A 17617-nucleotide genomic window follows, 5' to 3' on the forward strand; every position below is an offset into this window, starting at 1 on the left:
CCTTAGAAAGGGGGATGGTGCTCTGAAGGGAGAAGAAAAATTTCTCACACAGAGAGGAAAAAATGCAGATTCTCAGAGTAATAAATAGAGCTGCTTATATATAGGGTTGAAGACATATTTGACTGCCTTGCAGAGAAAGAAGCTCCATAAATGTCTTTTGTCTTTTTCAGCCCACATAAACATTTTTAGCTAATTTTGTGTGCTCCAAGAAAATTAGTAGGACTTCCACGACACTGGGGCAATTTCACATAGGAAAACAATCAGTGCTGGGGATTTTCTTTATCTGGACCAGGAGAAGGAAATTTCACCCAAAATAAACTTTGGCTATAGGGTTTATGGGTCTGCCAGCAGCTTTATCTTCATCAGTGCTCCCTGGGGGAAGACATCTTTTGTGCTGGGATGTACATATTCATCCTTGCTTTTAGATTCAAGGAGCAGGGAAGATTTTGAGCAGATGTTTTGGCTAAATGCTGGTTGAAAAACATTTGGATCAGTGGGGACACTGCTGTATTGTTGTGGGTTTTTTGTTTGTTAGTTGGGGTTTTTGTTTTGTTTGGGGAGAGTTGTTTGTTTGTTGGGTTTTGTTTGCTTGTTTTGTTCATGTTTTTTCCCCCACATTCTCCATAGAAACGAGACTTATTTCCATAGAAATAAGACTTATTTCCTTCTTGAATAACCAGTCTTCCAACAAAAATCACCAGTTCCATAATTGGTTCCTTCTCAGAACAAGCCGAAGCCTGTAATTCTCCAAGCTTTGCATGTGGAGAGCAGAAGGGAGAAGTGGAGTGTTGGGGAACAGTTTTGTGGGCACAGTAATGATTTCAAGCAATCCTCAAGAGGTGTCTGTTTATGAAGATGATCCTTTCCAGATCAGATGTGCTTGATAGCAAAGGACTAAAAATGACAGAGAAATCTTTTGAGGCTAATTTTGTATAAAGGCTATATAAATGCAAAACATGCTAAGCACCAGGTTTTATTGAATCTATCTAATTATGAGCAACTAATCAGTGTAATTTTCCTGCATTTTCAACCACATTTCCTTGAGATTGAAGTATTTAAGGCAATTACGAAGAAATGCCAACACCTAATTGTGACAAATTTTATCTTTAAGCAAATCCTTGGGTTTGTCTTTATATAGAAATGCAAATAATTTGGGACAGACAGGGCTAAGTACTCTCTGGGTCCTGGTGGAAAAGGAGTTACTGTGGTGCAGACTCACTGCAGTGAGTAAAGATCTGAACACGTGTCCTGGTAGCCAGCTTTCTTTTCTTCTCTTTCTAATACCTCCTAAAGCATGTTGGTTTAGAGGTGTTTCAGGGCCTGCAAGCATTCCTTGCTTCGAAACACAAGGCCAGCTTCAGCATCCAGTGGATGAGGAGAGTGTGTGGGTGCATTTCTGTCCTGTTGCTTGCAACAACCTGTAACTTCCAGCATTAAGGTGTCATTTCTCCTAAGTGAACACCACCAGAGCTTCCTCTCAAAGAAAGATGGACTCATTTCACAGGGGGATCACCATCTGTTAGCACACCAACATTCCTTTGGTTTTGCAGGCAGGTGGAGGTGTCCTGGCTGGGGTTTCTCTGGTGTTATTTCCCCTCTTTGCCATCCCATCTTTATGGTGGTCTTCTACTATTATGTGCAGGCAGGTTGTCTTACAGGTGTTATTGCACCTTTCCTTGGCCTCTGCCATCTCTTACAGTTACTGAAATAGTGCTGATTGTGGTCTGCTCTCCAGTCCAGAAATAGCATGTTGTTGTCATGTAGAGCATTAAAATTCATAGACTGTAGCCCGTCTGTTTCTTGAACTTTCTGGACAGGCCTGTTAACCTTTGAGAGATTTGCCGCTCAGATCTTGCTGTACAATAATAAAAACAGGGAAGTGAGAAGGAGCCCTGCTGGGGGAAAGTTTATGTGTTGGGATGATGAACCCATAAAACTCTGTGGCTGTTCCAGACCGTGCTCCCAACACATGTTCCCCCACCTGCTCCCGTTCAAGCCTAGGAACTACCTGGGTGATTTAAGTTAAAAGAAAGGCTCAGGCTGTGCTGTTGTGCTGCAGGCAGATCAATTTAACCTCCATGTGGCAGTCAGGATGGAGACTTCTGTGCCACCGTGCTAAGCTGCTCCCAGATTTGTGTGATGATGATGATGATAATAAATAGCTGCAGGGGTGAGAGGAGGAGGCTTTGCTCAGCAGCACTGGTGTGAACACAGCCCAGTGCTGCTCCTGCCAGATGCTCTGGAACTGAGAAGCAGTTGCTGCAGAATTCACACCTAACCCCACTGCTACAATGCAATTTTTGTGACTTTAATATCACACTTTGTAAACACAAGTGTATATGTTCACAGACAGTTGAGAGCAAATGCTCTGTGTTGATTTCTCTTGTGCTGGTCTCCAGTAAGGTGGGGGGGTTACAAAAACACTCAGCCATTGATTAGAACCACAGAATCACAGAATATCCTGAGTTGTATGGGACCCACAAGGATCACTGAGGTCCAACTCCTGGCCCTGCACAGGAAAATCCAAAAAAATCCCACCCCATGCTGGGTAGCGCTGTCCAAACGCCCCTGGAGCTCTGGCAGCCTCGGGCCGTGCCCATTCCCTGGGGAGCCTGGGCAGCGTCCAGCACCCTCTGAGGAAGAAGAACCTTTCCCTGATCTCCACCCTAAACCTGCCCTGACACAGCTCCAGCCGTTCCCTGGGCGCTGTCCCTGTCACACAGGGCAGAGCTCGGGGCTGTCCCTCAGGAAGAGCTGCAGTCCCTGGTGAGGTCTGACCTTGGGCTCCTCCTCTCCAAGCTGACCAAACCTGGTCACCTCAGCTGCTTGTCACATGGCTTCCCCTCTAGACCCTCATCTTTGCATTTGGAAACAGGTTTTGTAGGAAAGGGATTGGATTTTTCACTTTGCATGTTTCCTGCTGTTGTGGATGGGGAGTTTACCGGCTTGAGTATGTCCCTAACCCACAGCAGTGGAGAAGGCAGGACAGATCTGGAAAATAAAAATAAGACACAAGGGCACTTAAAAGAAAAAGCAGAAGCAAATAAACTTTTTCAAATTACCAGTTAGTGACTTCATAAACTATAATTGTAAATATATCTCTGAGTGAGGCATAACATGAAGACTCTTCTACTCTTTGAGAAGCATCCTCATAAACTTTTGTCATAACCTGGGGAGAAATGTGGGCAGATAAAGTCCCTCACATTTTTGGAACATCTCTCTTACCTCCCTGACAGCTACTTTGCCCAAAAATGAAGTCTGGATGAAAGACAAAAAGCACCTCTCTCTCTCCTTTCCTCTCCTTGCCCTCTCTCCCTTTGTGATTCTTATTGGATAATATCAAGAAATCCAGGAAGGTATTTTTAGCCTGAGCGAATGGAGAATTTAGGGCAGAAATGATGTTGACATTAATCACAGCAGTGATGAAATTCCACTTCAAAATATACGAATGTGGCAAGGTTTTCCCTGTGTCCTACTAATGAAAAGAGGATCCTGTTGCTGCCAAACCACAGGATGTTTTGCTCACGCAGAGGAGTCACAAAATGAGCCTCTAAATTTTCTGCCACATAGAAATGAGTATTGCAAGAGGAACTTCATTCCTCTGCTTCTGCAGTGAAGATTTCTGCAGCGTGGTGCTGGTAGAGGCTGCTGGGGTCACTGTGCTCACAAGGAATCCAAGATCACAGCTATAAGGTTATAGGATAAAGATACAGTGCCAGGAACCAAATTGTGTGCTGGCTCTGTGGAGGAAGGGACAGGACATTTCATTGTCTCTTCTGTACTCTTAAAGGAACAAACATTGTTACAGCCATCCTTAGGATGACTCCTGGGGTCACAGAGAGATTTGGAGCAGCAGCAGCAGCAGCCCTCTCTGACATTGCCATGAGGGTTAAACCTCACCAGCTGCTGAATCAGATAAATATTTGGAAGAGGAGAGCAGACCAAGTGAAAATGGTCTCAGCAGCTCTCTTGGATGTTGCAGCCTTTATGGGTGCTGTTGAACACACAGGAAATCCTCTGAGCCCAGGCTCCAAAACCTGGTTAGGTATAGGAGAGCACAAGGAATCCTCTCAGAAGCTGAGAGGCAATAGCTAGAGAAATAAAGGGATTTCCCAATTAAACGGCTTTTGGCCCTTTGTGACATCCTACCAATAACTAAAGCAGAAACACTGAGATTGAGAGGCCCTTGAGTGTATCTCTGTAGATAAATCCAGGTCTGGAATTTTTCCACAATGGCCTTTTCATGATCCTTGGGATACAGATCCTCACCAATGTGCCTCTGCCATACTGAGTTCTCTGGCAAAGGTCAGGTGTGATTACTGACATATAAACATGCATTTATTTCTCAAGCAATTACATTTTTTTTCCTCCCTTCTGACACAATCTCAGTGTAGCTTAATTTTCTAATCAATTTGCTTTTTAAACCTTCCCCAGTATTCTCTGCTGAAACTCAAAATATGTGAGTATGTGTGCGTTTGTTTATATATCAGCACAATCATTCTTTAATGTGCTGCAGCTCCAAGTATCTGCATTCTGTCAGGAGCTGCTTTATGAACAGCATGTGCCTTAGCACCTCTTGCAGAATATAAGCAGAGAGAAAGAATTTGCAAAATTTGGCCAAAGATTTCTCACTATTTTGATTACCAGCTCTATTGTCTCCTTGCTGCTTATTCCAGAGTGGGTGTTGTACATCAGGTTGTAGAATCACAGGATGGTTTGGGTTGTGAGGGACCTTTAAAGGTCACCTGGACCAAGCCCCCTGCAATGAGCAGGGACATCTTCACCCAAATCAGATTGGTCAAAACCCCGTCCAATGTGGCCTTGAAAGTTTGCAGGGACCTCTCTGGGCGACATGTTCTGGTCCCTCAGCCCCCTCGTAAACAGTGCCTTCAGCTGTATCTGGTGTGGTCTGGATAGTTTTAGGCTGATGGTGAGAGCCTCATGCTGCCATGGGAGGAGGAGGAGAGCAGGAGTTCTCCTTTGGTCAGGTGTTATGGATGAAGGTCACTGCTGCTCATCCCAGGAGTCTCACAGGATCAGGCAGAAGTGTTGCTGTCCAGAATGACACCCCAGAGCTCGTTAAAACAGATGGCTCTGTCCAGGGCTGCTGACGGACTGACAGGCCGCCTCGTTAGTGTTCTGCAAGAGTCCTGCTAATTGCTTTGAGAAAATACAGATCTGCTGCCTACGGAAATTGTTCTGTGGAGCCAAATTTGGGAGCATCGGGTGGTGTTAAACTTAGTGATATAATAGGATACCTAAGTGTAAGAACAAGCAGAGCTTCTTTCTTGACAGAATAAAAATAGTCTGGGTTGGAAAGGGAAAGGCTGTGATGAGCACAGGCTGCTGAACAGCTCTGCCTGACCAGAAACTGCTCTGCATCAAATGTAAGAGTGGCATGTCCATACTCAGAAACTCTCCACTACAGCGCACCAAGCAGAGGAACTGAAATGTTCCCCCAGAAGATGATTATTGCAGCCTGAGGTGATGGTGTGTCATGGTCAGGGCACATATCTAAGCAAAGCTCAGAGAGCAGCTCTGTGCCTTGAACCTGATTTCTGAAAGAACGAAGGCTGAGGCTGCTCAGATAAGAGTAATGAATTTGGATACTGTTAAGACTTTAATAGAAGAACAATTATTGGCCTTGCCAACTGAATATTTGCTCTTATATCTGTATGGAATTAATCTTTGCAGTTTTTGGGGTTTTTTTTCCCCTTGCATTTCTTATGCCGGAGGAGTAGAAGCCAGGGACATGGCACATCTTTTTGCCTGGTGACATCCATCCTGCTCCCTAGTTGTGCTGCGAATGAAGAGACTCCATTGTTTGTAAATGAAAACCTTTCTGATTATTGATAAATAACCTCTGGATGGGAAGTATGACACATGCTGGCTGGAAGAACAGGGCTCTGTAATGGTAATATTGCCTTGAAATTACAACCCACGTAGTTTGAGAATTATTCAGGATAATTACATTAATGTTGCCAGAGAAATGAAAAGGAACACTTTCCATTCTACCTATTAACAAGCTCTGCTGGCCTTAAATTATTTCTGAGAAGAGCCTGAAAATGGCTGAAATCATCAAAATAATTACAGAGCAGCAGTTGGGGTAGAGGGGTGGGCTGTGTGAGGTCCTGGCTGTGTCTTCTTTGGCAGACAGGTAAACACTTCTGCAGCTTTTGTGGGGAAAGGAGCATGGCACAGAGCTTTTGGGTTTGAAGCACTGCAGGCTGCAAATGGGCGCAGGGAGTCAGGAGGTTTGGACCCCAAGGGTAAAAGAACCTTAGCAGTAGGCTGCTGTCAGTGTAGGTGCTGCACATCAATGTGTGCACAGGTAAGCATGAGCCTGCTCTTTTTTGGTGTCCTGGGTACTTCCATCCTCCACCCTCCCTTGCCAACAGCTCTCCTGAGCCTGTGCAGTGGAAGGTGCCTTTGGTGATGACTTTTTGCCACTTTGATCCTTGTCTCACAGGAGCAGCAGAGATGTGAGTATTTTTGACTCCAGGCCCTGAGCAGCAGCTCTCTGAGCCTGGCCTCTAATAAAAGATCAGCCCTTCTCAACTCACATTGTGTTTTCTGGCCTTGTGCCAGCCACACTGACTCCTGCCCTGACCTGCTGTTGTCCAGTTCACCTGTAACATTACTATGAAACCAGGACTTTTTGTTGTGTTTTCTTTGATTTGTTTATGTTAATGCACTGTTTGCTAAGCCTGGGATGAATAGAAGGGGAAAATTTAGTACTCAGGTCTAAATAACTCAGTGTCATGGGAATCAAGGTCTCCAGGGTCGCCTCTGCTGTTAGTGGAGTTTCTCATCTGCATGAAATTTAGAGCATCCTTGGAGCTATGAGAGGAGCTCTGCCCCTCTTTCTCTTTAGCCTCCAAGAATTAGCAGATCTTGCATCTCATGACCAGTCCTGTATTTATACTTCTTCCTAAAAAGTAGCCAGATTTATCTCCTATGAAGAAACTGAAGCAGTGGGTGAGGATGTAGGGGGATGCAGGCACTGCAGGTCTGGCTGCTTGCAGCACACAGCCATGTTCAAAAACACACACACGCACATATTTCATTTTCTCCCACTTCCTCTTCCCTTGTCCGACAAGTCCATCTCAGCCCTGTGTGATTACTTGATGACCTGTGTGCCTTCAGCATTTTCTGCACTTAAACAGGGTTTTGCTCCCTGCCAGCAAGTCAGGCTTTGACTCTCTGCACACACATACACAGGGAAGGGTTTTCTCCCCTCACTGGAGAATTCTGCCCCTACAACTACTACCACAACCTACAGAAATTTGGGGAAGCCCCTCCTTGGCTCATTACATTGTCCTCCATCCTCTCTGCATGCTCAGGGCTGGGTGAATCCATCAGGAATGCCAATAGCTGCCTTCCCTCAGCTTGCTGCTCCTGACCCAAAATAGTTAACTTTCTAATCCATCAGCTCCCTTAATTCTGCATTTAAGGAGATAGAACTGAAATGAGTCTTGGCTTCTCCCTGTGCACACAGGTACTCCAGAGATGTCTTAAAAGGCTCCAAGGCTGAGGGCGATTTAAAATAATAATAATAATTTGGCAGATGATTTCTTTCAGTTGAAACATTAAAAATGTTTAAACATTTATATTTATTCTGTTGTGATACTTTGAGAGATTTAATGGATTTTAAAAGAAGTCATTTGGAAGAAAAAGCTCAAACCAAGCAATTGCTTAATTATTTCAGATGATAAAATTTTCATTTTGACTTTTTCCTCCACTCCAGGTGCACCCACACCTGCATTTACATGCTGCTTCTTTCTGCATATACGGTTTACCCTGAATTTTTTAGGGAGGTTTGGGGAATGCTTGAGTGAGTCCCTGGAAATCTGCTCAGCATGAAAATCTCGAGTTTCATTTTGTATGCAAATAGATATTATTTGTTAAATGAAATTAATTATGAATATTGATAATTCCATAGTAAATACTAAATAAATTTCAGCTGCTTCTAGAAAATGCTGCCAGAAGTCAGTGCAGGTATAAACGGTAGAGAAGGGGAACTTTCCTTTCTGTCTTTTGTTGGTCTCTTCATAGTGTAGAAATTCATGAATCCAGATGGATTGGATCTCCTGCACAAAATGGAAGCCCCTAAGTGTTGCAGTCTCCAGCTGCAAAGATACTGAAGCTTTGAGGGGGGTTAATTTGTTTTCATCTTCCCAAAGAGCTCTAGTAGGTTTTTTTAAATCCTCATAACCCTGCCAGTTCTGAGGAATAATAGCAGTTACGCAGATAGTTATGTCGACATCAACCTAAGGTTTATGCTTGCAAGGTTCATATATTTTTGGTTGTGCTGGCACTAATACAAATGATAGCTCAATAACAGAAAAATAGAACAGTCCCTGAGCCACAGTTCTGGTGCTTGAAGCGCCTTTAAACCCTGCACCCAAATGAGAAAGTGATAAAAACAACCTACTCAAAGTGGCTTAGCTTGAAGGAGCATTTTATGTGTTACTTGATGACAAAATAGTGAGGCATTAATGCAGTTTACAGTAAGACACCCCTGAAGTTATCAGTGAGGTTGGTGTGATGCCTGACAGATTTAATGTAAATATTTATAGACTTGGCCTACTAATTATGCCAGTGGAAAAAATGCAGTATTAATGCTGTCACCTCCCCATGTCTCTACCTGCCAGCATGCTGCTAGCTCGCATAAATATTCTGAAGGTAGAAAGTACATCACATAAACAGAAGAGATCATTTAGATTTTTAATAAGGGATTAAGTTATCTCCAGCAGCGGTTTCCAGCCTGTGGTCCACAGACGTATGGGAGGCCTGGGGACTATTCCCAAGGAAAAAATGACAAGTAAAAAGAGGTTTTTGTAAGGTATGTAGGAATCTCTCTCTGTGAAATGATTACAGAGATATGCACCACCTTTGTCAAATGTTAAGGGGTCTACACAGCAAGAAAAATTTGAAACCCACTGATTTACCATATTTATGTAAAGAACTGAGAAATCTCAAAGTGCTGTACTGCCATGTTTTAAATGATCGGACTAATGATCCTGCCAGAGCCAGGCTGCCATAAAAAGTCCCGGACCACAAAGCACTAAAGCACGTGCTTAACTCAAAACACACGGCGATCCCCTGAAGTTACTGCCTGTCCCATCCATAACTGGTTTGCTGAATAAAGACCACGGGGAGATTTAAGACAGAAGGCATGGACTGCTATCATCTTGCAAACAGCTCTGCAGATGCCTGATTGCCTTGTACAACTGAAAATCTAATTATGTGAATCTGCAGTTCATATTTTTCTGTTTCAGCTTATTTATACCAAGAGACTCCAAAGGTTTTAGGTGCCTTTGGTTTCAGCTGTTTCTGCTTGCCAACGCCAAGAGTATTATCATGGCTGTGGCAGCTCCTTGAGGAGACTCTCAGCTGCACAGAGAGTTCTTCTGATATGTGATCCACAGGCCTGTGGTTCCTGCTCTGGAACAGACTGACTCCTCACAAGCTGTGCAAATAGATGTGAAATGCCATCACCAGTGGTTATGTGTGTGTGCTTGCCTTTTGTTTGAAACTCCTGCAAACTGAGGCAGGATGACCACGTGGTTTCATACTGTGCTGTCTTCTGCAAAATAGCACCACAGTCTGGATCCATCCCTGATACCTTGGAGTGGCTACCTGAAACAGAGGGGAGACAAGATAAAGAGAACAAAAGCGGGTATTTATTACAACAGTTTGGATGGATGAACTGCAGGCTTTCATAGGGGATCCCACGTGGGTTTTATAAGATCTCGCTGCTGATGGGTCAAAGGCAGATCTTGCATTCCTGTGGGTGAATGAGTCCTTGCCAGGGACTGAAGCCACAGCCTGTGGAAGGCAGGAGGCTTCCTCTACCTTCAAAGAGTGCTGGATCAGAGCTCTCTTTACTTCTAATCACCACTGCCTTTATCCCTTGTAAACACTTCACCTGCCCACCACACCTCTGCAAACCACAGAACAGAATAACCCCAGAGGAGTGGAGTGCACGGTTTGAAAAGGTGCATTAGGAGGGGAAAATCTCTCTCTCTCTCTTTAAACTGTCTCTTTTCTATATTGTTACCTTGACAACTCTGCTGCTGTGTTTCATCTTTGGTGGGACTTAGCCGTGGTGGAATAAGGGGGACATCCATGTGTGTTTCCTCATCTACTCCAGCTCTGCTTCACAGGCACATGCCAGGCACAGGGCATCCCGAGCTGCAGAGCCCCCGGTTGCTGCCTTGACCCATGGTGCTGCCTGGAAATGATTACAGATATTAAGAACTGGGACCCGTTCTGATTAAAGGTATAACATTATATCTTCTATTTCTTTTCGTTAAGCCAATGCCGGAGCGGCGTTAATGCTCTTTAAAAAGAGATGCAAGGTGCTTAAAATATTTTGGGTTATAAAGGTTAGGACAGCTGGAGAGCAGAGAGGGATAAAAGTACTCAAAAATAGTTGTATTATTTTTAGTATAAGCAGATACAGGAGTATGTGTCAAGATTAGGATACAGTTCTGATGTGCTGAACTGAGTCTAGAGATGCTAAAAATACGCTTTCTCTTCTCATAGTTTTAGAAGAGACAGAGGCAAAGGTAAGGGGAGAGTAGTGGTGAACTGAAATTTTAATTCCTGTGCTTCCTTGCTTGTTGGGGTTTGGCAGAGCTGGCTGTTCACCTGGGTGCCCATGTCCCACTGACACCGGCAAAGCACAGGAGGCAGGGTGAGGTGTTACCAGTGGGAATGGGATCCCTCCCACCCCACATTTCCTTCTCACAAAGAAAATCTCCACCAGCGTAATCCCTTTATTCCTTTTAACTGAAATGGCAGTGAAGGCGAGGCAGGCAGGCTCTGGGGCTGGGGTGTCTGTGTCTGAGTGTGTGCAGGGACCAGGGGGCTTTTAATGCAAAACACATGTGTTTTCAATTGCTCGCTGGAGCCAGCCCAGTAGCTGTAACTTGGCCTGACAAAGCCTTATTGAAGTACAGACAGTGTGGTTTCAAAGCAGTTAGAAAAAGAAGGGGAATGCTGTTCAGGAAATTCTTCAGGCATGGGCAGGGACTTGGCTGCAGTTCTGCTGTTGGAAAATCTGACAGGGGCAGCTCATGAGCACAGGCCAGGCCTCGTGCTGCTCCCAATCTGAGCTGCATCTTCCCCAGGCTCCGGCACCCTCCGGGCGTTCGTCCATCGCCAAGGCAGAGGTAAGAGCTGCCCTGCTCCGTCCCGTTTGCCCTCCTTTTGTGCCTCTGCAAAGGGGCTTCTTGCTTTCGCACTGCTGCTTAGAGCAAAAGAAAAAAGAGTCAAGAAGTTGTGGCATATTTGCAAAGGGTTGGGAGCAGTCTGGGGCTGGGTGGTGGTTTCTGGCTAAATTTGTGTCGATAGTAAAAGCTTGCAGGCAAAGCAACGCCCGCGCCGCGTCTCTGGCTGAGGGAATGCTGCATCCAAATAATCCCCAACTTTGTCATTTTGGGGAGTAAAGTACGTGTACAACCTGAAGCTGCTGAAAGGTTGGCTCTGGACCATGTGTCGCTCAGATATTTGGATGAAAAACGCGACTCAGTCACAGTAAATATATTTATAAGTGCATTGTATTGTAGTTGTTTAATGAGTTGAGAGCATGTTTGTCTGGGGGTTGTTTGCCAATTCCTGGTACAACGAGCTTGTGAGGAGAGGCAGAAACTCAGTGAAAATCATTGCCTTGTGATTTGTCTGTGTAATTTTTTTTTCCTGTATTTTATAAAGCATGAGCAAACTGCAACAGACAGCACGGTCAGGAGCCACGTAGAGAAGATTAGAAGGGAAAACATTAATTTAGGGGCTGCTCTATCTGCAACTTCTCTTCCGATTCGTGTTTCTTTCCCCAAATAACTGAAGAAACCTTTATGATGAAAAGCTTTCTCCCTCTTTAGGGACCTGCCAGATTTAGGCAGTGTTCTCTCATCCTTTTAGTTGCAGCATTAAAGCTTGTCTTGCCTTTGCAGAGATATCAGCACCTTATATGGCAGGCTTGGGCTCGGGATTCGGGAACGCGCGTTCGTCAAGGGATGGAGGTGTCAGGAGGAGTCTGCCTCGTGTCGCCTCACAAACCTCCTTGCCTCTGCCTCTGCCGTGGATTTTCAGAGCAGTGTTATTTGATGTGTTGAAAATGCTTTTTTAGCTGTGTTTTATGGTGGTGGTGGTGTTTTTTTCTTTCCTTTCAACAAGGAATAAATTAAGGGTTTCGAATTATACAATGGGACAATGCTGAGAATCTCTGACTGGTTCCTGGGAGCAGACACAGAGTTTGCTTTGCCTGCATCCAGCAGGGCTCGAACAGCCTCTCATCTTGGCAGCCCAAGAATTCAGGAAAAAGGGGAACTTCCCCACCAAAGGGCAACAGATCCAGAATGTGGCAGAACCAGAGCTCTCTCCCAGTAATGCTGCTGAGGAGTGTCGAGTTTGTTTGAGCCAAGTGAAGACTCTGTGGGTCTGGAGGGCAGGAGGGGCATCCTACAGGAGACATGGATGTACTGTGGCTTCCTGGAGGCTGATGGGGGCAAAGGGAATGAGAGGAAGGACAGAGAAGAGCTGTGTAATGGGGAGGCACATGAGGGAAATAAAGAGGCTTGATAAGCTTGAAATTTGCTTTGCATAAAATACACCTGCAGTGAAAATGCTGTGTTAAATGAAGGTCTTTTATGATCTGGAACTTCTTGAGCCTTCACAGGCTGCCATCTTACCCTGCAGACTTGGAGGTCTAATGCTTTTCTCAGCAGCTGTTAGTTTAGGCAACCAGTCAGCCTACTATCTACTTCACTGCCAGTTATAAGCTTATTAAAAAAAAAAAAAAATTCAGGTTCCTGCCTCTGATCAAGCAGCATCCCACCTCCCAAATCTGATTGTTAGCATTAAAGAGGCAGAAATATGAAGAGGCTGGAACATGTCCATCTTGGCCAGCAGCAGCCAGGGCCATGGGAGCTGGTGTTTCCTCCCTAACTCTGGCAGCTCTTCCTGAGCCTCCTCAGTGACCTTTGTGCAGCCCCACCTGGGGCAAGAATTCAAGCTTTGAATCCAGGAGGACCGAAGAATGTGTGCATGTGTGGGCAGAGTGGAGACAGCCTCTTGATTTTGGAAGCAGATAGACAGGAGAGCCATCAGCACAGCCTGATATGTGTATCCCGTCTCCTGGTCCTTCCCAGAAAGAGAGTGAGCCTGTGCAAAAGAACAAATGGATTAGCACAGAAGGCAAATCATGTGGATGGAAGATGGAAGATGCAGCAGAACAAGTTTTAACTTGTGTGAGCAGGATCACTGCAGAGAGTGCACTCTGGATCCTGGCACATGCTCAAGCCCACAGTTCTCAATTTGTGCCGTGCTGGTTGGGTTCCAGCCGTATAAATCCATATTATGATCCTGGTTTGCACATTTCCTACAAGCCATATCTCTTTTCTTGGTGCTGTGGGGTGAGAGTGTGTTGGGGCAGGAGTCTGCAAAGTGTCACCTCCTGTGGCTTGCTTTCTGATTCGAGCTCAGTTGGTTATATCCCTCTTGCTGTTCCCACAGCCTCCTGCAGTCACACCTGCTGCTGGCTATTTTGGTGTAGTTCTCATGTTTGTGCATCCTGCTTGGAGACACTCTGGTGGGAAAGAGCTTTTCTAAACTTGGCACCAATGGACAGAGGCTTGTGAGTGCTTCACATCATCTGAGTGGTGCAAAGGAAGCAGAGTGTGAATGCAGCAAAGCTGACGTGGTGTTTGCATGCAGTGTGAATTTATTGCCACAAATCGAGGGGCATTTTGTGAAAGACTTTGTCTGTTGACTAGTTCGATACATCAGGGGACTCACTGCAGAGATTTCTTCCTTGCTAGCTTTCCATTTTCTTCTTAATTCTGGAAAAGCAGTATTGAGACAAGCTGACTATCAAGTAAAAAGTGTAAAATTTAGAAGAGACTGTCATAAATAAGAAAGCAGATGTGTTTCTGTCCTCAGAGAAGAGAGGCAATAGTGAAATCACATCGCTCACGGATTCTTGCAGCATAAAAAAATATCCCTTTTGGCTTAGGAAATGCAATTCAGAGATGGAGCTGCCCATTACTTTGGTTTGTTCTGGCAAATTTTAATAGGTTTAGGGTTTTACTGTGAGTTCTCTTTGAATGCAGAGAAGGGACAGGACAGCCCCATTGTTCAGCTTTTGGGTGAGTCCATCTGCTCCAAGCTATTGGTTTATGAACTGAGGCTCTTGCAGTGCCCTTATCCTCAAGCACATTTGTTGTCGAAGTGCTGCCAGCCCAAACAGCTGGGGAAATTACAATAGCTTTCAAGATGTTAGAGGTGGGGAGTGGCCCGGAGCATTGAGGGATCTGAATGAGATGCTTTACCAGGAGTTGACTCCCCAAGGTCTCCCCAGCTGCCTGTGCTGAGTCCAGCATCCAAAAGATGCAAGAGGAAAGAGAGGTGTTTTCCAGTGGACTGGGCAGAGTGTGCCCTGAGAGAGCACAGATCAAAAAAAGGCTTGTTGATATGCTTATGTTTGCCAGAATCAAGCCAGATGTTTGACTAACACTACATGTTGTGTACCCCACTGAAAGAGGCTACTCATAAAAGAACATTCCTTAGTATGTTTCCTTTAACTTTTTGTCACTCTGACCATATATCACAGAGCAGTGAGAGCTGAGAAATGGGCCTTGAGTGGTGATGGTGTTCCCAACTCCTGGAAGAACTGCTCCTCATATGGAGGGATAGGCACTGTTGACAGAAATAGAGGAACAAGCATAGAACAAAGATTTCAGCTTTGGGGACACCAGTAACAGTCTCAGAAGCCAAGTTCATGGCTTAGACGGTCCTGGAGAAAAGTGCTATGAGGTTTGACTATCCCAGCAAGAATTTCATCCCATGGGCTGTTCCCCAATACTCAGCCCTTGCTGGCCATGCTGCAAGTGAGAAGTCATTTTCCAGAGCCTGGTCCTTTTTATGGAGACCCAGGTTGTGGTCTGACCCATGTGAAGGGACATAAATCAGTTTTGGGTCATGCTGCTGCTGGATTCATGGACCTGGGGGTGTCAAACTTGAGAGAGTTTTATGGGGAGTGGAGACACAAAATGTCTTGTTGATAGATGGCTCAAAACACTTTTCTTCACGCCAGGTTTTGTTCTCAGTCACGCTCCAGAAATGTCTGTTCTTTTGAACCTGGTGGATACTGTGCACTTAAAAGAGAGAGAAATTAAAGAGGATGAATCTGCAGAGCATTTACAGCTAGTGAATACAAGTACAATGCCTTCCAGTGATATGGCAGAGAGCAATTCTGAAGGTTTTTAGGGCTTCTTTTCCCTTCACTTCAGCCCAAAAGAAAAGGTTTTTGTTTCAGAAAACAAAGAGAAAGAGAAGAGGATGTTGGTGATATGGACACAAAGAGAGGGCAGATGTGGGAGATGTAGGTCCAAGACCTGAGGGAATTTGAACCCCTCTCTCATCTCTGGAAATGTGTTCCCATCACTGCTTCAGGTCAGCCTGTGCTCAGATGCTCCTGGTTTTTCTGATGAGGCTGTTACAGGTCAGTTATAGGCAGGCAGGCTGGGAGGGGAGATGCTGTGTTGGCTGTGCAAGGCTTAGGGCCATTCCTGCTGCAATGAGCTGGTTCCATGAGCTCCAGGACATTTTCAGCAGCAAATTTCAAGAGGGCTCATAAGACAGAAGCTGCCTTCCCGGAGTGCATCCTCTTGCAGCTTGAAATCGTTCTGTTACTAAACGTACATCCTTCAAGTGCTGATCAAAGAAACCCCCACGGCAGAGAAATATTATTGATTCCTTATGTAATACCTCACCTCACTCATGGCCCTCACTGAGCCTACAAAGGCAGCGTGACCAGGAATGTTACAGTGCCAGTGTTTATGTGGGAAAGGTGTTAATTCATCCCTGTGCATGTAAAACACTCTTCTGCCTGAGGAATTGCTGATGTGGGTTGCACAACCTGAGTGAGGAGCTTACCGCCAAGAAGGACTTGGTGGAAGGAGGGAGAGAGGCACGGAGCAGAGATTTGCACTGTCATAAATAAGAAAGCAGATGTGTTTTCTGTCCTTCTCAGAGAAGAGAGGCAATAATGAAATCACATTCACCATGTAACTGGTGAGGTCTGGTGTGAATTTTGGAAGCTCAGAGCCAGTTCTGAGCTCTGCTGAAGGGAAGTGCTGAAGCCTCTTTGCAGAAGCAGTCTGTGCGGATCAGCAGGCGGGGTGACAGGGCTCTTCCAGCGGTCTTAAAAAAAACCTAATAAATCTTTCTTGTCATGGTCCGTATCTCCAAGGTATGCTGAAGCAAAAGGATGAATAGCTTTTCTAAGTGGACTGGATGGGCATGTTTGCAGTGTTCGTGTATATAAGGACTCAGCGTACAGCTTTTGTGCTAAAACTTACTACTTTTTTTTTTTTTTTTGGTACAGAACCAAGAACTCCTTGGTGAAATACCCACATTCCAGGCTATATTTTTGTAGTGATAGTCGTGTTGTCTGTGGCTAAATTGCAAAGATTTGGCTACTGCAGTTTTATTTCTGTTGTAAGTGGGATTGTTCATGCAGTGGTGGCAATCCAGTGTTGTGCCTGTGTGTCTTTAAGCCCTCTCAGGTCAGGCAGACACTTTAAAGTTTGGCCTTTGGAAGGCATGCTTCTTCTCCAATTTTTGTATTTGTTTCAGGATTTATTATCTTTTCTCCACTGTTACAGAATTAAGTGGTGGTTCCTAATATTTTCCTGAAGAAGAAATGAAAAATCCTGTTAAGCAGCAGTCGCCTTTCCTCTTAGCTCAGTAACTGAAAGGAGGGAGGTGTCACCAGCAAGTGTGGCCACTGAATATTCTTTCCAAGCACTACTTTTTTGTCCGGTGCCTTAATTCTTTTTAATGTTTGAGTCAGGAAAAGTTCCCAAAATGTAAATTATGACTATCATACTTCTTCCTCCCACACAGTACAGATTTTTGATGGTGGATGTAGCTGGTCCCATAGGTAGTAGCCTTGCAGACTTTCTTATTCTGCTCATTTGCTTAACACATCTCAGCACTCTCTGTCCATCATCTTGTCTTCTCTCCCTGGAGAACTACAGACATAAGCAATTTTTTGGTAGTATTTACAGTCTGGGGGGGGGACACGAGCTAGAAACCAAATATTGCTTAAGTGTGGCTGTGTGAGAGTTTGTATAGAAAGAACACGATATCTACAATTGCCATGTTATTTTCTTGTTAGGAACTTACACTGTATTACTCTTGCTCATCACACATGTTGTAGCACTTGCTCTATCTCTGTTAGGGCAGCTGTGAGTTAAATATTTTATCAGAACTAGAGAAATTCTCAAAACCAGGCTACTGTTTGGATGCAGGTTGATCTTTGTGGTTGTGTTCTGTTGCTATAAATTCTTTTGATGTCTGTAAAGTTTTGCCCCAGCTGGATATGCTATTTTTTCCATCCTAGAAACTGCAAGTAAAGAAAAAAAGCAGTGAGAGTAGCAAAGAGATATACTGAATAAACAAGTTTTGCAATAAAGTGGTATTTTTAGCTGTGTGTTTCATATTGTTTCTCCTTGGTCAAACCTCTTCCATGGTTTGAGAGGGTTAGCAATGCAATTTATTCATTTTTCTCCAAGGGAGAGGCTGTATTTAATACGCGCTCTCCAGG

The 17617-nt window shown here is 44.7% G+C and overlaps 1 protein-coding gene across 5 annotated transcripts in view; it reads left to right on the forward strand.

Annotated features, from left to right (window-relative positions):
- SGCD (sarcoglycan delta) overlaps positions 1-17617 on the forward strand; it is a 269247-nt gene that overhangs the window by 125735 nt on the left and 125895 nt on the right. For 2 of the 5 annotated variants that reach the window (XM_066197272.1, XM_066197276.1), the window contains exon 1: positions 10984-11180. The exons of the other annotated variants lie outside the window; for them this stretch is intronic. In XM_066197272.1, the coding sequence (XP_066053369.1) occupies positions 11085-11180 (96 nt within the window). In that variant the 5' untranslated portion in view covers positions 10984-11084. Of the gene's footprint in view, positions 1-10983; positions 11181-17617 lie in introns of those variants that run through there. 5 annotated transcript variants of the gene reach the window in all.

The sequence above is a fragment of the Chamaea fasciata genome, unplaced genomic scaffold (assembly GCF_029207755.1).
Source record: "Chamaea fasciata isolate MVZ Bird 193981 ecotype frontalis unplaced genomic scaffold, bChaFas1.0.hap1 SCAF_15, whole genome shotgun sequence".
In the NCBI taxonomy this organism is placed as follows: domain Eukaryota; kingdom Metazoa; phylum Chordata; class Aves; order Passeriformes; family Sylviidae; genus Chamaea; species Chamaea fasciata.